We start from the raw sequence: 16,932 nt of genomic DNA on the forward strand, positions 1-16,932 counted from the left end.
TGTTGAAAAACATGCACCAAAGTGCCTAGTTGTGAGCCAGAATGTGTTGTGCAGTGCCCTCCTGGTTGGCAAAACACACTAAACTGCACTTGGGGAGTTGGTTAAAACACGATTAACAACCCTCTAGTGAACCAAAATGTGTGCTAAGTGCCCTCTTGTAAAAGTGCCCTCTTGTATAAGTGCCCTCTTGGAAGCCAAATGCACGCTAAAGTGCCTTGTAGAACACATTCAATTGCCCCCTTGGCTGGTTATGAGATGATAAACTGCCCTCTAGGCTGGTTAAAACATAAACAACCCTCTTGTATGCCAAAAACGTGTGCTAAGTGTTCTCTCAGGTACCAGTGGTTCATGTGCCATTTCTCCTTTTTGCCCCTGCCCTTCAAAAAGTCTGAGCACGCCACTGCTTTTTATATGTTAGAGAAATATGATGGGAAACTCATCAACAGACCCTGAACATACAGTCACGTGACCTGAGCTTGAAATAATGCATGAAGCTATGCTGCTGGACATTCCTTTTCAGAGCATAGAGCGGATTTGATACGATATCCATTTAAAAAGTAGACACCAGCTTCTGACTAATATGATATGAAATGTGTTAATCATGAGAAATTCACCTGAGAGTCAAAAGTGTGACAGCAAACCGGTGACTAATGATTTAACGCCAGAGCTTCTCTAATATTTCTCTGAGTGACGTAGAATCATGTACATACCTCACTTCACCACTGGATGGCAGCCCTCGCGCAGTGCCCACGTGGACTGTCGGCTCCCTCGCGCCCTGCCCACAGTGTGAATGCTAACACTGAGGAGATTAACGGTCAAAGTCAGTCTGACAGCAGACCTGTGAAAGCCACACTTCCTCTGTCCGTTTAAAACATGAAAAACCTTCATTTCAAAGACTTCTTCTGGGTGAGTTTTTTTCTGCTGTTTTTATATTTTATCCACTTTTTAACCTTTATTTATTAAAAACAGCCACTCTGTTCTATAGAATCATCATCAGAAATGAACTTGTTCAGTAATTTGGAATATGTTTTATTTCCTCTTTCTACTTTTGGTGGGTGATTTTTTTTTTTTACATTGTCAGAGGGAAACAGAAAGACATAAGAGATGGAAAGTATCAGTTAAAAGTCCTGGACAGATAGTTTTATTCATGCCAAAGTAAGCTTTAATATAAGTGTAAGTAAAAGAACAAGCATCCCTTTTTTATATAAAGTTAGCCTTAACTTTACCCTGTTTATAGAGTCTGTCCCAGTTCAAATGATTAAAATGTATTATCTGTGCATTGTGTAAGTTTTACTTAACTTTAGTATCCAGTTATGACGATTTTAGATTAACTTTAAAGCGTCTACAAAGACATTAACATTTACACATTTGTTGAAATAATATCAAATACATCTTTTATTGGAACAAAAAGTCAAAATTTTGCTTATTTTAACATCTGCACTGTTGATTATATGTTGCAACCCTCCTGAGCTTAACTAAATTACAGAGTGATGTAATGTACAAAACATCAATTTACACACAGTGTCTAAGATCTTGATGGGTGAGCCTGTCTTTATTACTGTACTGTGTGTAGAGATGATTGGAAAGTTAACTGTGGGAATTTAGGGTTAAACAAGTTTAGACATAGCTTTAAGGTAAAGAACTGGGTGTTGAACCGAGTAGTGGTGGAGGTTGTGTCAGTCTGGAAACAATAATCGGAGCACACATGAACGATGCATAAAATATAAAATGCACCAATTGTGAGTGAGTATTTTCCATTTCATCAACAGAACTCTGATCTAACCAGCACAGGCGGCTATGACGCCATCATCCAGTATCTCAGTGATGGCAGGAGGACATGCAAAGAGGTGGAGGAGTTCATGAAAGCCAGGTAATACCACGTTCTTTATTATCATGATGCAAATAGACTAACTGCTACATCTGTGTGAGTAGGTTTAGCTTTTTATTTATCAGAGATCGTAGGCTGGTTGTTTAAAATTGTCACTGTGGTAGATCAGATCTTGCACCTTTGAGGCAGAAAATTGTATCAGTGCAAAATGCACCAAGATACAAACACAGTGTGGTAAAGTTCAAGTCATGAGCTGTTGTGGTTGTCTTGGTTTTAAACACAATGTTTTCAGAGCAGATGATCAAATGTTTGATTGCATAGATAAAGTGGCTACATAGAGCTGTTTTTATGCTTAACAAAGCAAGAGCACAAAGGTCAGGTGGGGGTGAATTTGCAAAAAAATAAGAGCAGAAAAGAAAAGGAACACAGTTTCATAATAGGAAGTTGTGGGATTCATAAATGAAAGAGCAAGCGGAGGATTTGGAGAGAGTCACTGCCTGAGAGTCCAGAAAATCAAAGACAGGAATAATCACGGGTTGAAGATTGCTTAAGGAGAAGCTGTCTTGGGAAAGCATGACAAAGCAGCACGTGGAGGATCAAGAAATAAGTAACTGAAGAGGGAAGTTTACAGTTTCTCGTAAGAGGACATTTAGATCGAAAGTGAAGTTGATGGTCTCCTGGACCAGTGCTTAAAGCTGCTGTTTCTTAACACTGAATTAAGATGCACAAAATAAAATGTCGGATCCTGGTATTAGGTATTGGCCCCGATACAGCCCCTCATAGCTGGATCAGGTATCGGAAAGGGTTGGTCCAAACTTGACACTACGGCTAAACTATGATTTAGTCTACAAGGTATGAAATTTTACAATCAAATAGTCATGTCTGTTCATTCTGACGCAATTTTTAACCAAACTGCTGTTAAATATTTAAACTAGGGATGCACGATAGTATCGGCACAATATCGGTATCGGCTGATAAAAGCTTAAAAACACGTTTATCGGTATCAGCAGATGTGAAATTTTCTGCCGATAGGCACAGCTGATAAGGTGCTATTCAGTTAGGATTATTATTATTTTCCATCTGAAAAATAATCTCCTTAAATAAAATGTAGCACTTCATTTATTTGCACTGCAGAGCTCTGTGTCTGTCACCAGGTTGTTACAGTAGCTCTAAAATAATCAAATGTAACTTGGTTATGTTTAAAAATGCATTGTACATTTAAAGTTCATGTGATCTAAAGAAATTATTTTTCTGTATTTCAATACTAAATGTCTTGAGTTTGAAAAAAATAATACATTTCTTATTTACTGTAAAATCAAATGTTGTTGTCTTGTTTTATGTGTGTTTCTTAAACAAATAAGAATGTCACAATAAGAGTAACATATAAATTCCAGTACAGGATAGACTTAGCTTTCTTTACAGTGAAAAAAACAAACTAACTTGCGATTATCGGTATCGGCCAAAAGGGGTTTCGATATATCGGCGTATCGAATATCAGCAAAAATCCAATATCGTGCATCCCTAATTTAAACACTTATAGTTTAAACAAATATTAACTTCAATAATTCCATATGTACTCATTTTTGTCTTTTACTCAAAACATTACTGGTCTCATCCCACAGTAGAGCATGAAGGTTATTATTTCACACAGGTATCGGTATCAGGACCAGAAAGGCTGGATCAGTGCATCCATACTTAGAATGCAAAGAAATTAGAGGAGCTAGAAAAGAAACTTCTGCCTCTTTTCAAACCTCTCCTAACAAATCCTGTATTATGAAGCATTATCGAGATGGAGTTTATGATGGAGTCATGTAAAGTTTGGTATTTGAATTTTGATTTCCTCCTTCCTCTTGAGATAAGTAAACTCTCTTTCTCTCCCTCTCTCTCTCTCTCTCTCTCTCTCTCACACACACACACACACACACACACACACACACACACACACACACACACACACACGTACGCACACAGAGAACCAAACACACACCACCATATACACAGGTCCCACTGGCAGCAGGTGTCCTAAACTTCCCTGTCTCCCCTGCAGCTCTATTATTCAAAAATTATGGGATCTAATTGATTTGATTGCAAAACGGAGGCTTTGTGTTAGCTCAGTAAAACAGAAATGTAAACATCTCAAAAAAAGGATGTTATGAAAAGATATTCACAAAATACAACAAGAGCTACTACAAAATGTACAAGTTTGGTCACATGCAAAAAAAATATGGTAAAGCGTTAAGAAAAAAAAGAACACATTAGAGAGATCGATTTGTGGACTCCTGTTTGTTCAAATTCCAACCTGTGGCCTCTTTTCCCACCTACAGCCCTCTTTCTTCGTCTGTTATCTCTCTCTGTCCACTGTCCTCTCTGAATTCAAAGTGTATGTAATGGATCTGTATCAGTTTATTCACTTATGCACAGAGATAAACTGACAAGGCACATGAAGAGAGAAAATCAGGGCTGAAACTGATGGTTTTTACATCCAGTTTTAGTAGTTTTTGTGTTCAAAGTTGCTATTAGTCCCTCCTCTTTGAATGCTTTTCCTTCACATTTAACTGTTTTCACACCATTCATCACTTTCCCATTCCACACCAGAGTTTGTTTCACAGGTGACTTTCTCAGCCCTAATAAAAGTCCTCTGACAGTCAACACTTAAAGAGGGGGTATTATGATTTTTTTTTCTTTATCCCATCCCCCTTGTGTAGCTTTACATGATTTAAAGCTCAAAAGAACCCCCGTTTTCTTCTCCCTAGTGTTTTAAAAAACCCATATTTCAGCCTCTGAAATACTTTGTTACAGCTGCTGTCTCTTTAAGACTCCCTGCTCCACAAACCCCCTTCCCCCTGATTGGCCAGCCTTTTGGAGGCAGAATTATTGGCAGACCATGGTGCTTGAGGCCCCTAACCTGCCATGAACCAGTTTAGAGATCCATGTGATATGACCTCATCATTTCAGCAAGTCTCATGAAGATCTTGTGTAGATCTGGTGCAACTTTTAGATGAGACTGTTTTGATCGGTTTACAGACAGATTCAGAGAGTTCTACAACATACGAATATGTAGAGGTTTAAAAATCTGCCCATGTATAGTCTGAACATCCAGGATTGTTACTTTATATCCATATTAAAAGATTGGTAAAGCAAAATTCCTCTCTTTAAGTATTCCAGCTCTCCTGCATTGAAATGGTTCAACCCGACCAGTATACATTTGTGTGGAAACCTGTACATTATTTATTGTTTTTCAGTTACAATACACCTCACAATGTCCCGGTGTCACAGGAAGAAGTTGTGTTTTCCTTTCATGGCATCCTGACATATGAGTATCAGGAATATTCCCGTTGACTTCCTCATACAGCAGACACAATAAAACCAAAAGACATTCAGGTCACTGTGATCAGGAATCATTGACAGAACTTATTTTCCCTTAAGCACCCGTGTGTGGCACACCTGTGTGTATTTATTAGCAGGGATTTCTATCAGCTGACTGGACTCTGATCCCACTCCAGTTTTAAATACTGATATTGATTACACCAATCCAGTACTTGTATTTGCCTACTTAATAGAGCTGGAAACTGTTTATAAAAAAGATTAACAGCTGCCTTCAGCTTATTTGACATGCTGAGAGTCACAACACATGCTTGCATACAATACTGCATGCTTAAAGTCTGAATTGAAGGAGGAAACTGGTGTGCAGTCAGGTTAACAGTGACATGGTATGATCTTCACAGGTCAAAACATAAACCAGAAGCAGTCACAGCATGTTTTGAATCATAGCAACACAGTGTTTATGAATTCTACCACCCTCTCTGTAATCTTTTTTAGACTTTTTTTTTTCTTGTATGCATCCCTCTGTTACCAATAGCTCTCACTTAAAATGATGAAGTGGGAAAAAAACAAGAAATCTTCAAACATAAAGTAAAACTTATGAATAAATGGACTCAAAGTAAATGGAGATTTGAAAACAGACAACATCAAATGTATTTATTTTGTATATTGTTTTCTAAGGAGTTTGAAGCAGTGATGAAAGCAGTGCTGGAGAGCTGCCATGGCTCTTTAGCCACATGCAAACAGAGTACTTGTTTGTTTGAGATGTACACAATAAACTAATCCTTTTACAACGCCTGTTTCTAAAAATGTCCACTGTGTGGGTGTAAACATGCACTGTTAAAAAAAGTAATTTTACAGGAAATGTTCTGTAATTTTTTTAACAGATTTGACTGTTTTCTTATAAAACAAAAAAATGCTAGTAGATTTACAGATATTTTCAGTAATTTTACACGGAAAAAAACAACTAAATTTACAGATTTTAACCAACATTTTTTTTTTAAACAATATTATACAAAAATGTAAAATTAAAGACATTATCTGTGAAATAGCATCCTGGATGTTTTTTTTTTCTTTTTCTTTTTCTCTTTTTTTTTTCTCGCTATTACGCCAATAAGAGCACATACCTGCACCCTGTATCCTCCACACTCATGGTTGCAATTCAGTATTTAAAAAAACTGTAAAAAAAACTGTCAAAGTGCTGGCAGCAAAGTTTCCAGACAGAAACTGTTAAATTACAGTCAAGTACTGTAATGATGCAGAACTACATAAAATAACTGTAAAAATACAGGACCACACTGTAAAAAACAAACAAACAAAAACTGTAAAAAACGGTTAAAGTACCTGCAGCATAGTTTCCAGACGGATACCGTAAAAGTACAGTCAAACACTGTTTAAACACAGAAATACCTGAAATAACTGTAAAAATACAGGACTTCACTGTGAAAAAATATTTTTAAAAACTGTTTTGTTACAATTTTTTTTACAATGTGTGATAACTCTTCTTCTTCTCTTCAGGGCGTCTATTGAAGAAAGGTACGCCAAAGATTTGCTGGGTTTGTCCAAGAAGGTGTGTGGACACAATGAGATGAAGTAAGCAACCTCTGTGCTGAGATGTGATGAATAATTCAAGTCCATGACTGGATCTGTTTACAGACTTTCTCTGCAGAACTGGCACTATGTACATTTTTTTAAGTGCCTAACAAAAGTAAAATCAGGAACCTAGTCACAAAGTGTGGGGATGTTTCTAACAGTTTGAAAGCAGGAATGGGAAATGTATTTCTTGTTGTCAGTGTGGACTTTAAGTGTGTGCATCAGCGAGTCCAGTTCCCATTCAGCTTGTGGTCACAGTGAGAACCGCTCTGTGTCTGCTCAGAGGTGTTCTTGAGGTAGGAGGAGGAAGGGAGACTAATGAGGGATGGCGACAGAGAGGCAGTGTATAGATTTATAAAGATATAATGCTTTGATAATAATGCTTGCTGTTTGGGGGTTTCCTTCAGACTTTACTAGCAAAAGATATTTTTCCAGCACCATCTCTGCAAAATCATGCTTTCTGTGTTATTTGAAGTCTGAAAATGCCCAAAGTTCACATACAAAAAAATCTTTACTTACATTAGAAACATATTTTTTTCTTAGCCTAGTTAACTGTATTTCTGTTTGCAACATGCATTGCGGGTGCAGAAGGTTTTTTCTGGAATTTTGTGCCTTGACATTTGCTGCAACAACACTTCTTTTATCGGGATGAGCATTTTAAAATGAATACTATTCAACAGTCACTGCTTCTTCTGCAAGGCTGCTAATGCTGCGTCTTTAATGTTCTGTTTGTATTTATTTCTCTGCACATTTCATGCTTGTATAATGTTTGTTTTACATATTCCTTGTAGATTAGAAGTCCTGTTGAAATATATATTCATTTTCAAGGTTACATTTAGTATGTTATTCTGATTGTGTATTTGCACTCTTTACCTCCAGCTGTAATTCTGTTAATTCAACTGTTGTGGGACAAATTAAGGATTATCTTATACAAAGTTCAAAGTGTGCCAGGTGTACAGCCAGGCCTTCTTATATAATGCAAAAAAATGTATTTCATAGGAAATAGTCACATGATGTTTTCAGTTCTTTATTAATTAAAAACTATTGAATATTTAAAAATCAAAAGTTATCTTTCCACCAAGCTAACTTCCTAAAATTGAGTAACTACGACTTGTATTGCACCCCAAGAAAACAAGGGCCCAATAATCATTTATTTATTTGTTTGTATATTTATTTGTTTGTTTATTCATTTTTATTTTTTCCACAATCCAGATATAATCTGAGCTAGTTTCTCAGTTAAAAGACAGTAGATGTAAAACATTAGCTTGATTTCCTCCTCTTCTTTTTGATATCCTGGTTGTACCATCCACTTGTAGGGTGGACTTTATCATTTTGTGTAGTTAATAAAAAAAATCATGAGGCATAAAAAGTTCAGAACCATGTTCAAAAGTTCAGTCAATGATATATTTCATATGAGAGTTAAAACTCAGAGTGTGAAGACTATCTTGTGATTTCATTCTCACTGAGGACTAAATCCTCCAGCGGGGCCCTGGGTAATCAGTCCTACTTCCTCCCTCTGCAGTGTCATTCCTGTTGCAAGTAAAGTACAAAGTAAATATAAAGATTGTTAGATTAAGATGTATAATTATTTAACGGGTATGATTGAATACTGGTCATTGTGTGCATTCTTTAGGGGGTTAAAACATGTTCAAAAGTATTTAATTTAAAATGTTAACCTTTGTTTCTTTCTGTATTTTGAAATTATCTGCAAACTTTATTCTGTTTTCAACTGTGTTTCTGTGTTTACTGACTTTTTCTTTGCATTAGTACACATCTTTCAAGGTGTTACCTGTTCTTTGTTTGACACCACAAAGGACCTGTTCATGTTAATATGGCTCCATCGTCCCACGAGCAGACAGGAGCTCTGTGGTTTTAATCTGCTCTGTTTGAAGTGACTCATAAAGCCACATGTGGTTGACTCATCTGATGAGGAGTTTGTACAAGCAAAACTTTTGTCTTCACTCTTTTTTCTTTTTCCTTTTAAGCACACTGAAAAGATCGCTGGACGTGTTCAAACTACGTAAGTGTTGCTGCAGTCATCAGTTTCTTTTTTTGTTGTGCAGCAGCATTGAATTAAAAAATATCTTTATCATTGCAGAGACCGAACATGTGAGTCTGTCGCACCTTCAGCTGGCGCAGAGCATGAGGGAGGAGGCCAAGAAACTGGAGGACTTCAGAGAAAAACAGAAAGAAGTTCGGAAAAAGGTTTGCATTTTGACACTGAGGCCTAATGTCGAGGTTGGAAAGTCTTTGTGGAACAAATGTGAAGTTTCTGATTAGAAATGATGTTTTGATTTCAGATTGAGCAGCAGATGGATGCCCTCCACAAACAGAAGTCTTTACAGTTCAAGAAGACGATGGATGTGGGTAAAAATGAGCTGCTAAACCAAAGCTCAAACACTGTTTTCACAGTTAAAGGCAAAGATTGATTGTTGTTTTTGAACTGGTGTGATGCTGGGTAAGCTGAGGTCAGAAAAAAAAAACAGAAGTATTTTGGTAAAGTGCCACCAGCAGAGCTCCCTTTGTCAGTCAGAGCGCTTTCAGTTGTGTTTTGACAACAGTGAAAAGCTTATCCCGTCTCTGTTCTTCCTCTTTGGTGGAGGAAGCTGTGAGGGCCAGTCTGGGAAACAAAGCACAGGGGCAGAAATCAACACCATTAATACTCTAAAAGAAGAAGTAGCTGTCATGTTGCATTATAATAATCAGAAATAGAATCTAAATGAACTGAATGTCTTTAAAGAGATTTTACACTGACTGTGGTTGTGTCCTCAGACAAAGAAGACGTATGAGCACAAGTGCCGAGATAAAGAAGAAGCAGATCAGAACGTGAACAGAAACACCAACACCAACAACACCAAGCACATAGAGAAGGTACGAGGACAACAATGGGGCAGGAGTCAACATTAAACAAAGGTCAAAGCTGTTAACTTCCACACCTGTGGTCATGGAAAAGTGATTAATTGTATTTATTTACAAATAAGTTGTGTGTCAGTCTGCAAACAAGAAGAAATGCATTTTTTTGCTGTGACCGACTGTAAAACAACTCTTGCTTAACATCTTTCAGCTCTACACGAAAGCACAACAAGCGAAACAGAACGCAGAAGAAGCAGGTAAGTTTGCAAACATCAACCTGCCACAGACATCTTTAACTAAATGAACAGAGTTTCGTAGATCTTTAAATTTAGTTTTTATTTCATGCTCTCACACACCTAATCTGCCCAGGTTGTGAGCCTCCATGCAACAGACCAGACTGAGCAATTTAGGTTAGACAATGTTTTACCCAAGATCACCACAACAAGTGTGAGTCAGTCCATCCTTTTTGGCCAAGCTCAAATATTTTTCACAATGTCACAACTTGGGTGAACCAACTTTACCTTCAGTGCCATCGTTTCATTCACATCTGTGGTTTTGAAATATTTCTTAAAGGTTGTGTAGACTTTTTGAGTAATCTTGAAATACTGTTTCCAAGTATTTGTGGTTGGGTTGGATTTTTCAATGAATCTTGGGTGACACTCATGTTGAGAGTTGACTTGAAACCCACCCATCCATCTTCCACCGCTTACCCGGGTTGGGATCCCAGTGGCAGCAATGTCATTAGTGTCATCAGTGAAGACCATAGGCCCCTGTCCCCAGACACTTTTGCCAGCTCCTCTGGGGGGAAATGGGTGTTCCCAGGCCAGGCGAGAGATATCATCTTTCCATTGTGTCCTATGTCTAGCCTGGGGTTTCCTCTCAGATGGACATGTCCAAATGCCAGGAGACATCCTCACCAGATTGCTCGAACCACCTCATCTGGCTCCTCTTGACACAGAGGAGCAGTGGCTCGACTTTGAGCCTCTTCTGGATGTCTGAACCCAATCTCTAAGACAGAGACTGGACACCCTGCTGGGACAGCTCATTTCTTCACAATCTTGTTCTTTCGTTCACTACCCACAGCTCGTGGCAATAGGTGAGGGTTGGAACGTAGATCGACCAGTAAACTGAGAGCCTTGCCTTCTTGCTCAGCTCTCTCTTCACCACAACGGACAGGTGTAGCACCCTCATCCCTGCTGCCCTAATCCATATTTCCCTTCACTCTTGAACAAAACCCTGAGATACTATAAGTCCTTTACTTAGAGCAAAGACTTTTTCCCAACCCAGAGTGGGCAATCCACCCTGTCCTGATTGAAAACCATGGCCTCAGACTTAGAGCGTGGTCACACTGGCCATCCAAACCCTGCCGTGCTTGAGCACAATTGCCCCCCCCCCGCGGCGCTGTTCCCCAGCTGGAGAGTGCGGCCAGCAGTCACACTACCCCTACGTGAACCAGACTTTAGCAGGTATCACACACACGCATGGCCCGCCTATGTCATCGTGAAGCGTCTGTTTACATGATGCCCGATCTCATCAGAGTCAGCACAATGAGACACAGAGCACTGCTACAACTTTAGAGACTTTTGGACTTATGGTAAGTGGTTTTCGCCTGACACAGCCCTCTTACACCCCCGCTTTGTTTCAAAATGATAGTCGAGAGATGCGCTCGCGGTGATCATACGTAATGGAATTCACGTGCTGCCTGCGTGCTTGTGCTCGTGCATGAAGTAAACCGTGCCGAAGCCCACCTCTTCGAAGCGTGCAGAGGCACGGAAGTGAATCGTGCTCAAGTACGGCACAGTTGCGGTCACACTGGTCATTCCAAACATGCTTTAGGGCTGAAGCGTGCTTAGGCACGGCACGATTGGCCAGTGTGACCGCGTCCTTAGAGGTGCTGATCTTCATCCTAGCTGCTTATCCCAATGCAAGCTGGAGGTCACTGTTCAACGAGGCCAATAGGACTACATCATCTGCAAAAAGCAGAGATGGGATCCAGACTCCCTCCATCGCTTGTCTGGGCTGAAAAATCCTGTCCATAAAAGTCATGAACAGAATCGGACTAGAAACCCAATACCTACAAAACCAGACATCCAGAGCCCTTCAGTTAATATGACACCTCTATCACATAGGTTTTTTTTACATAATCTTTACCTTTACCTTACACCTTAAAACAAAACTGGACCAGAGCAAAGGTTGACCACAGTCACTGTCAAGACAGATGTGCACGAAGCTCGTCAACTATTTTCAAACATATATGAATCTTTGTGGCTGCCAGACAGATTATACCACCAGAATGTGACGACACTGGGGAAGATCAGAGACGAGTGGCTGAAGGAACACATCAAAGCCTGCGAGGTGAGACTTTTAACTCCAGACGTCTCCAACCGGCTCACACCAAATAATGGATCTAAAGATTTCCTTTCATTTCACAGATGTTTGAGAAACAGGCAATGGAGCGCATTAACTTTGTGAGAAACACGGTCTGGACTCATCTCAACCAGATGTCCCAGCAGTGTGTGACCAGTGATGAGGTAAGGGCTGCCGGGGGTGTAATTTAAACGCTTCAGTAACCAACATGTGTTATCAAGAGATGAGTTCCTACAGTGTTAGAGAGGTCACCTGTGATGACACAATCCACCGATAATGTCAGACATTTGTTTGTTTTTTTTTTGTTTTTTTTTCAAAGCTCATGTGAGGAGTTTTAATTGTTGTTATTTGCAGTTTCTATACCATAGAGATTCTCCATGAGTGGTAAATTTGACCTTCAAAAGAAATTGATGATAAGAGATAAATCTTCAAGGGCCAGGATCGACAAATCAACATAAATCCACAACCCCCCATAGGAGCTGTAACTCACTGGTTCAGCCTGTTTTAAACTTCCTTCCTGAAACAACATCAGTTTCAGGGAGGAGGCTTAACAAACTCTGAATCTGACCATTAACTCTGAGCTTATTAACAGAATTGGCTGATTTGAGTTCGATCAGTTAAACCTGAGAGGGTTAATGCAGAGTCAGGTACAGGCAGAAAAACTACAAAAAACATGTAGAGAACAGAAATATGACAACAGAAATTCTCATGTGAACAAAAAAGAAGTTTGAGCATTCTCTCAGATAGAAAATCATCACAGCTGCAGCTGCAAAAGACAGGAGATAGTTTAACAGAATGGAACAGAATTTAACCTAAGACTAGCTTTTATTTAGTTGTACTCCAGGTAGAGGAAAGGGATCTTGGAAGCAGCTGACATATACAACGCGCTCTGGCCTCTGAAGAGGATACTTTGGCACGTGTTAATTCCCCACAACAGGGCAGCTTATTATGCTTTAACCAGCAAGGAGAGCAGTTAAGTGCAGGTTTTGGCTCCCATGCAAGCAGTTTAGTAGATACAAGCTTTAGTGTCATTCTATAAGAAACACAACAAAACTTTGTTGGAACAATCCTGTACAACACAGTAAAATGGGGTTTCTTACAATATATACAAAAAAATTGAAGTCATGTACATTTGAGTGAGTGAAAGGTGAGTAGATGAAAAACATCAAGGTGGATCATGTGTATTTTCAACAATTTTGCCATGGGGTGGGGGGTGGGGGGGTGTTAGCGAATGCCCCCTTGTGTACACCCCTGGTGATGATATGGATATGAGGCTTGTTATGATCAAACCAACACACTATAAAATGAAGAAAAATAATGGTAAGACTCAATCAGGTAGTTTTGTTTTTAAATTATACAACATTCAGCTGGGTCAAAAACTCTTCTCCACTCCTTGTAGTGTAACAAAACCCTGTTGTCTTTAGGCCCCTCAGTAAAAATGACAGGCCATGATGGGAAAATTATGTTTTTTGTAATTTGTCAAACAGATTGTCCAAAACTTATTTGGACAAACGCCAAATTTTGCTGATGGACACTTGAAACAAACTTTTTAAAAAGGGAAACTGTTTCTTCCTCTGTGAGAGAGAGGTGACAGACAGGAACTCAGGGTTCAGTGAAGTAAACTTGTTCCTGACCAGCTGAGCTTCACAGTAACTCAGAGTTTAGTCACCTCTCTTTCTGTCCAGGGTTCCAGTTTCCTCCTTCTTTGCAGCACAAAACTCAGAGTTTCACTCAGCTTTTCACTAAATCTGCTCTCCGAAACACGTCCAGGTGTTGATAATTTGCTGTGAAGTTACTGTACTGACAGGTTGAAGTAAGCTGGAGAACATGGATTGATGTTACATCTGCTGGTGGAGGCCAAAAAGAGAGTTAAAAGATAGCTCAGTTTTGGGTTGCACCGATCAGGAGGCCAGAGATAAATATAAATATAAATATATATATATATATATATATATATATATATATATATATATATATATATATATATATATATATATATATATATATATATATATATATATATATATGTTTCTTGGTGACAGTTTTCTATGTGAACTTTCCGACATGTATTTACAGCTTGTTTAAAGGGGACATATCGTGCTGATCCCTGATTTAATACTCACATATAATATAATACATTTGAAAACAAGACCTTACATCCCCTGAATTTTCAAGAAATAAGATATTGTATTTTTTCTGATATCTTAGAACGAGATTTGATGCCTCTGAAAATAGGTCATTGCTATTTGGCCGCGAGATTTCAAACGTTGTGACGACACGAGGATCCTTTCTTTTTATTGGAGTAATCTGATAAAGCAGCTCCTCCTCTGTGATGTCAGTTAGTCACACAACCGCCACAGAGGGATACACCCACCAAGAGCCGAGTAAAAACGTATAAACTATACATGTTACAGTACTGGTTTGACTCACCACACTGAAGCGTCCTGAGATGATCCGTGTCGAGGTGGATTTTCTTCCTCCTGAGCTGCAGAACCGTCCGGGTCTGACTCGGGGTCCAATACAAAAGGACGTATCCTACACTCTGCCATTTTATTAGTGCTATCAATGCCTTACGGTGAAGTTTTGGCAAACAGCAAACTCGCTCGGTCTGCTCCATTCAATGTGGTGATTTTGTAAATACTGCCATGCTGCAAAAACCGCCCCCTGGCTTTACCCCCTCCGCTCCTCTGATAGAACCGACCAATCAGAGCACAAAGGGCTGTGACGTTGCGAGGTTACTGGAGGTCATTCTCCAAACGGAGCGTTTCAACAAGATCTTCAGAATGGCCTAAAATGAGGATATTGAGAACGCTATTGTGGGGCAATGAAGGAACTAAATGACTTGTACTGAGGGCAGAAATGCTTTACAGGCATCCTAGTCTGGCATAGTGAAAAGGAGAAACAAGCATGATATGTCCCCTTTAACACTCTAAGTCAGAGAGGAGCATCACACAGTGACAAAGACGTGGTTCATTAGGCTCTACACACTGCTCTTCACTGCTGGTTTTCTATTCTGTGTGATCATAGCTCTATGAGGAAGTGAGGAAGTCTCTGGAACAGTGTGACGTCCAGGAGGATCTGGAGCACTTTGTCGACCTCAGGCGGACTGGAGACAAACCACCAGGTAAGAATCCTCATCTTTTGACTAGTTTCACAAAATTAAACACAAATTAAACTGAAATACTTTTTACTTTTACAAGTACTTTTGAGTACATTTCAGAACCTGTACTATTTACTTTTACTTGAGTAGATATTTGGATCAGTGCTTTTTACTTATACTCAAGTTGTTTTTTTACATAGGCATTTTACTTCTATTCAAGTAAGGAATCGGTGTTCTTTGGCCATCTCTGCTGGTCAGAGTGTTGATGGCACACGCAGGGGAGGGTGCGTTGGTTTCATTGGTGCTTGATCAGAGTTTGTCATTCTCCCTAACAGCTGCAGTTGTGTATGAGAATTTTTACAGCAGTCAGAGAGCTCCAAGTGGAGCACCACCTGCTCGACAACCTCCACCTGTCATCAGGTAAAAAGAGACCGACTCCTTTACCCATCTGCTTATTCTGCCATTCTTAAACTTCACAGCTCAGCCTCTCTGCTGCATTTCACAGCCATCACTGACTGAAATGTTGTTCTCCTTGTTTTATGGATTCTCAGACGAGGACCGTTACCTGATCCAGCAAACAGCAGCAGAGGTATGTTTTGTTTTACTTCACACACTCTATTGTGTGAAACAAAACAGTTTCAGAAGTTGGATTCCAGCTCGTAGCTTTAATGTCAGCTGCATCACTGCTGCACACTTCTGCCTTTCATACTCAGCCTGTTTTCCTTTGCAGATACTATCTACTCGACGGTGCAGGACACGAGCTACAGTGTGATCCAGTACTGACCCCCACACACACTCACACAGATCAGATCAGCTGTGAAGAGCTGAAGCTTTGTGAAAGGGCACAAAGCTTACACAGGCCCCATCACGCTCTCAGAAATGATTTCCTGTTGAGATACTGGATGGAAATGAGAGCATAAAGGTGTGAATGTGTATTTTAAGGTGAGATTGCATTGATATTTAACAGATGTGACAGCTTTATAAAGAGAATAGTAAGTGTTTTAAACCTCAGGTTACTGTGTGTGTGTATAAAACAGTGGCTTTTTTGTTAAAAACATTGGTAAAATGACTCAATGTAAAGATGTTTATTCACAACAAACTACTTCCTTAAAAGCTAGCGGAAGTAATTTTAGATATGTTGATATTAAAAGATGTTTTTGACCCAGTTATTTGTGCAGTTAATGCGCAAAACTTGTTCCTTCTTTCAAACTTTGTATATTTTTTGTGTAGCCCCCCTTTTTGAAACGTCAGACTGATGTTCACAGCATAAGAAAATGTGCACTTTGCATACTCGTTTCCTCTTGGACGTCAGCTCACAGGAATACTGTGGCTGAACACACATTTTTCACAGGTTCTGCTTTTCTTTTTTATTGTTTTGAAGTCCTGTGTTTACGACATTCACTCAAGAAACAAACAGAACGTTAAGGAGGATTAGATTCCACGTACTGATTGACATTCAAGTCTTCATATTACTCGTTTGTGGTTGTGTCACAGTTTTCCTGAAGCCTTCTGTTAGACTAAGCACTTTGATTTTTCTTTATTTATGCCAAAAGCACAATTATTTGTAAAGCCTTCTGCAAACTTTGACTGATATTGAAACTGCAGAATGGAAGACAGAAGGAGGGGTGTTGAATTTTGCTGTGCAACCAACCTGGTGTTGATGTTGTTCACATAAAACTACTGTTTCTCCATTTTCACTTTGTCTTCTTTTCTAATAACTCCCAACAAGTCAAGAAGTCAAAACAGGATCTGTATTCAACTGGCTTGCTCTCACCTGTTGCGTTATTCTACTTTCAGTTTTCCTAATCCTTGCAGAGATGCCACACACCTTTTTAACTGATATTGGAGGATTGCATCTTTGAAACATTAT

General features: G+C 39.3%; 1 protein-coding gene across 1 annotated transcript; it reads left to right on the top strand.

Annotated features, from left to right (window-relative positions):
• Window positions 1–830: 830 nt before the first annotated feature.
• pstpip2 (proline-serine-threonine phosphatase interacting protein 2) lies at window positions 831–16,808 on the top strand. The gene is made up of 14 exons (XM_074690702.1): window positions 831–906; window positions 1,770–1,870; window positions 6,668–6,742; window positions 8,728–8,762; window positions 8,841–8,947; window positions 9,043–9,105; window positions 9,515–9,613; window positions 9,807–9,852; window positions 11,871–11,950; window positions 12,028–12,126; window positions 14,990–15,086; window positions 15,398–15,482; window positions 15,614–15,651; window positions 15,793–16,808. The coding sequence occupies exons 1-14, from the start codon at window positions 874–876 to the stop codon at window positions 15,843–15,845; spliced, it is 1,011 nt and encodes a 336-aa protein (XP_074546803.1). The 5' UTR covers window positions 831–873; the 3' UTR covers window positions 15,846–16,808.
• The last annotated feature ends 124 nt before the right edge of the window (window positions 16,809–16,932 follow it).

This window comes from Halichoeres trimaculatus, unplaced genomic scaffold (assembly GCF_033239565.1).
Source record: "Halichoeres trimaculatus isolate MK-OKI-2021-1 unplaced genomic scaffold, fHalTri1.1 fHalTri1_scaffold_16, whole genome shotgun sequence".
Classification (NCBI taxonomy): domain Eukaryota; kingdom Metazoa; phylum Chordata; class Actinopteri; order Labriformes; family Labridae; genus Halichoeres; species Halichoeres trimaculatus.

What these genes read in the sequence shown, in the direction of transcription:
- pstpip2 (XM_074690702.1), top strand. Translation starts at nt 874, where the DNA reads ATGAAAAACCTTCATTTCAAAGACTTCTTCTGG. An exon ending in AGAAAGAAGTTCGGAAAAAG is followed by an intron (nt 8,948 to 9,042) that starts GTTTGCATTTTG and finishes TTTTGATTTCAG; the next exon opens with ATTGAGCAGCAGATGGATGC. An exon ending in GACTGGAGACAAACCACCAG is followed by an intron (nt 15,087 to 15,397) that starts GTAAGAATCCTC and finishes TCTCCCTAACAG; the next exon opens with CTGCAGTTGTGTATGAGAAT.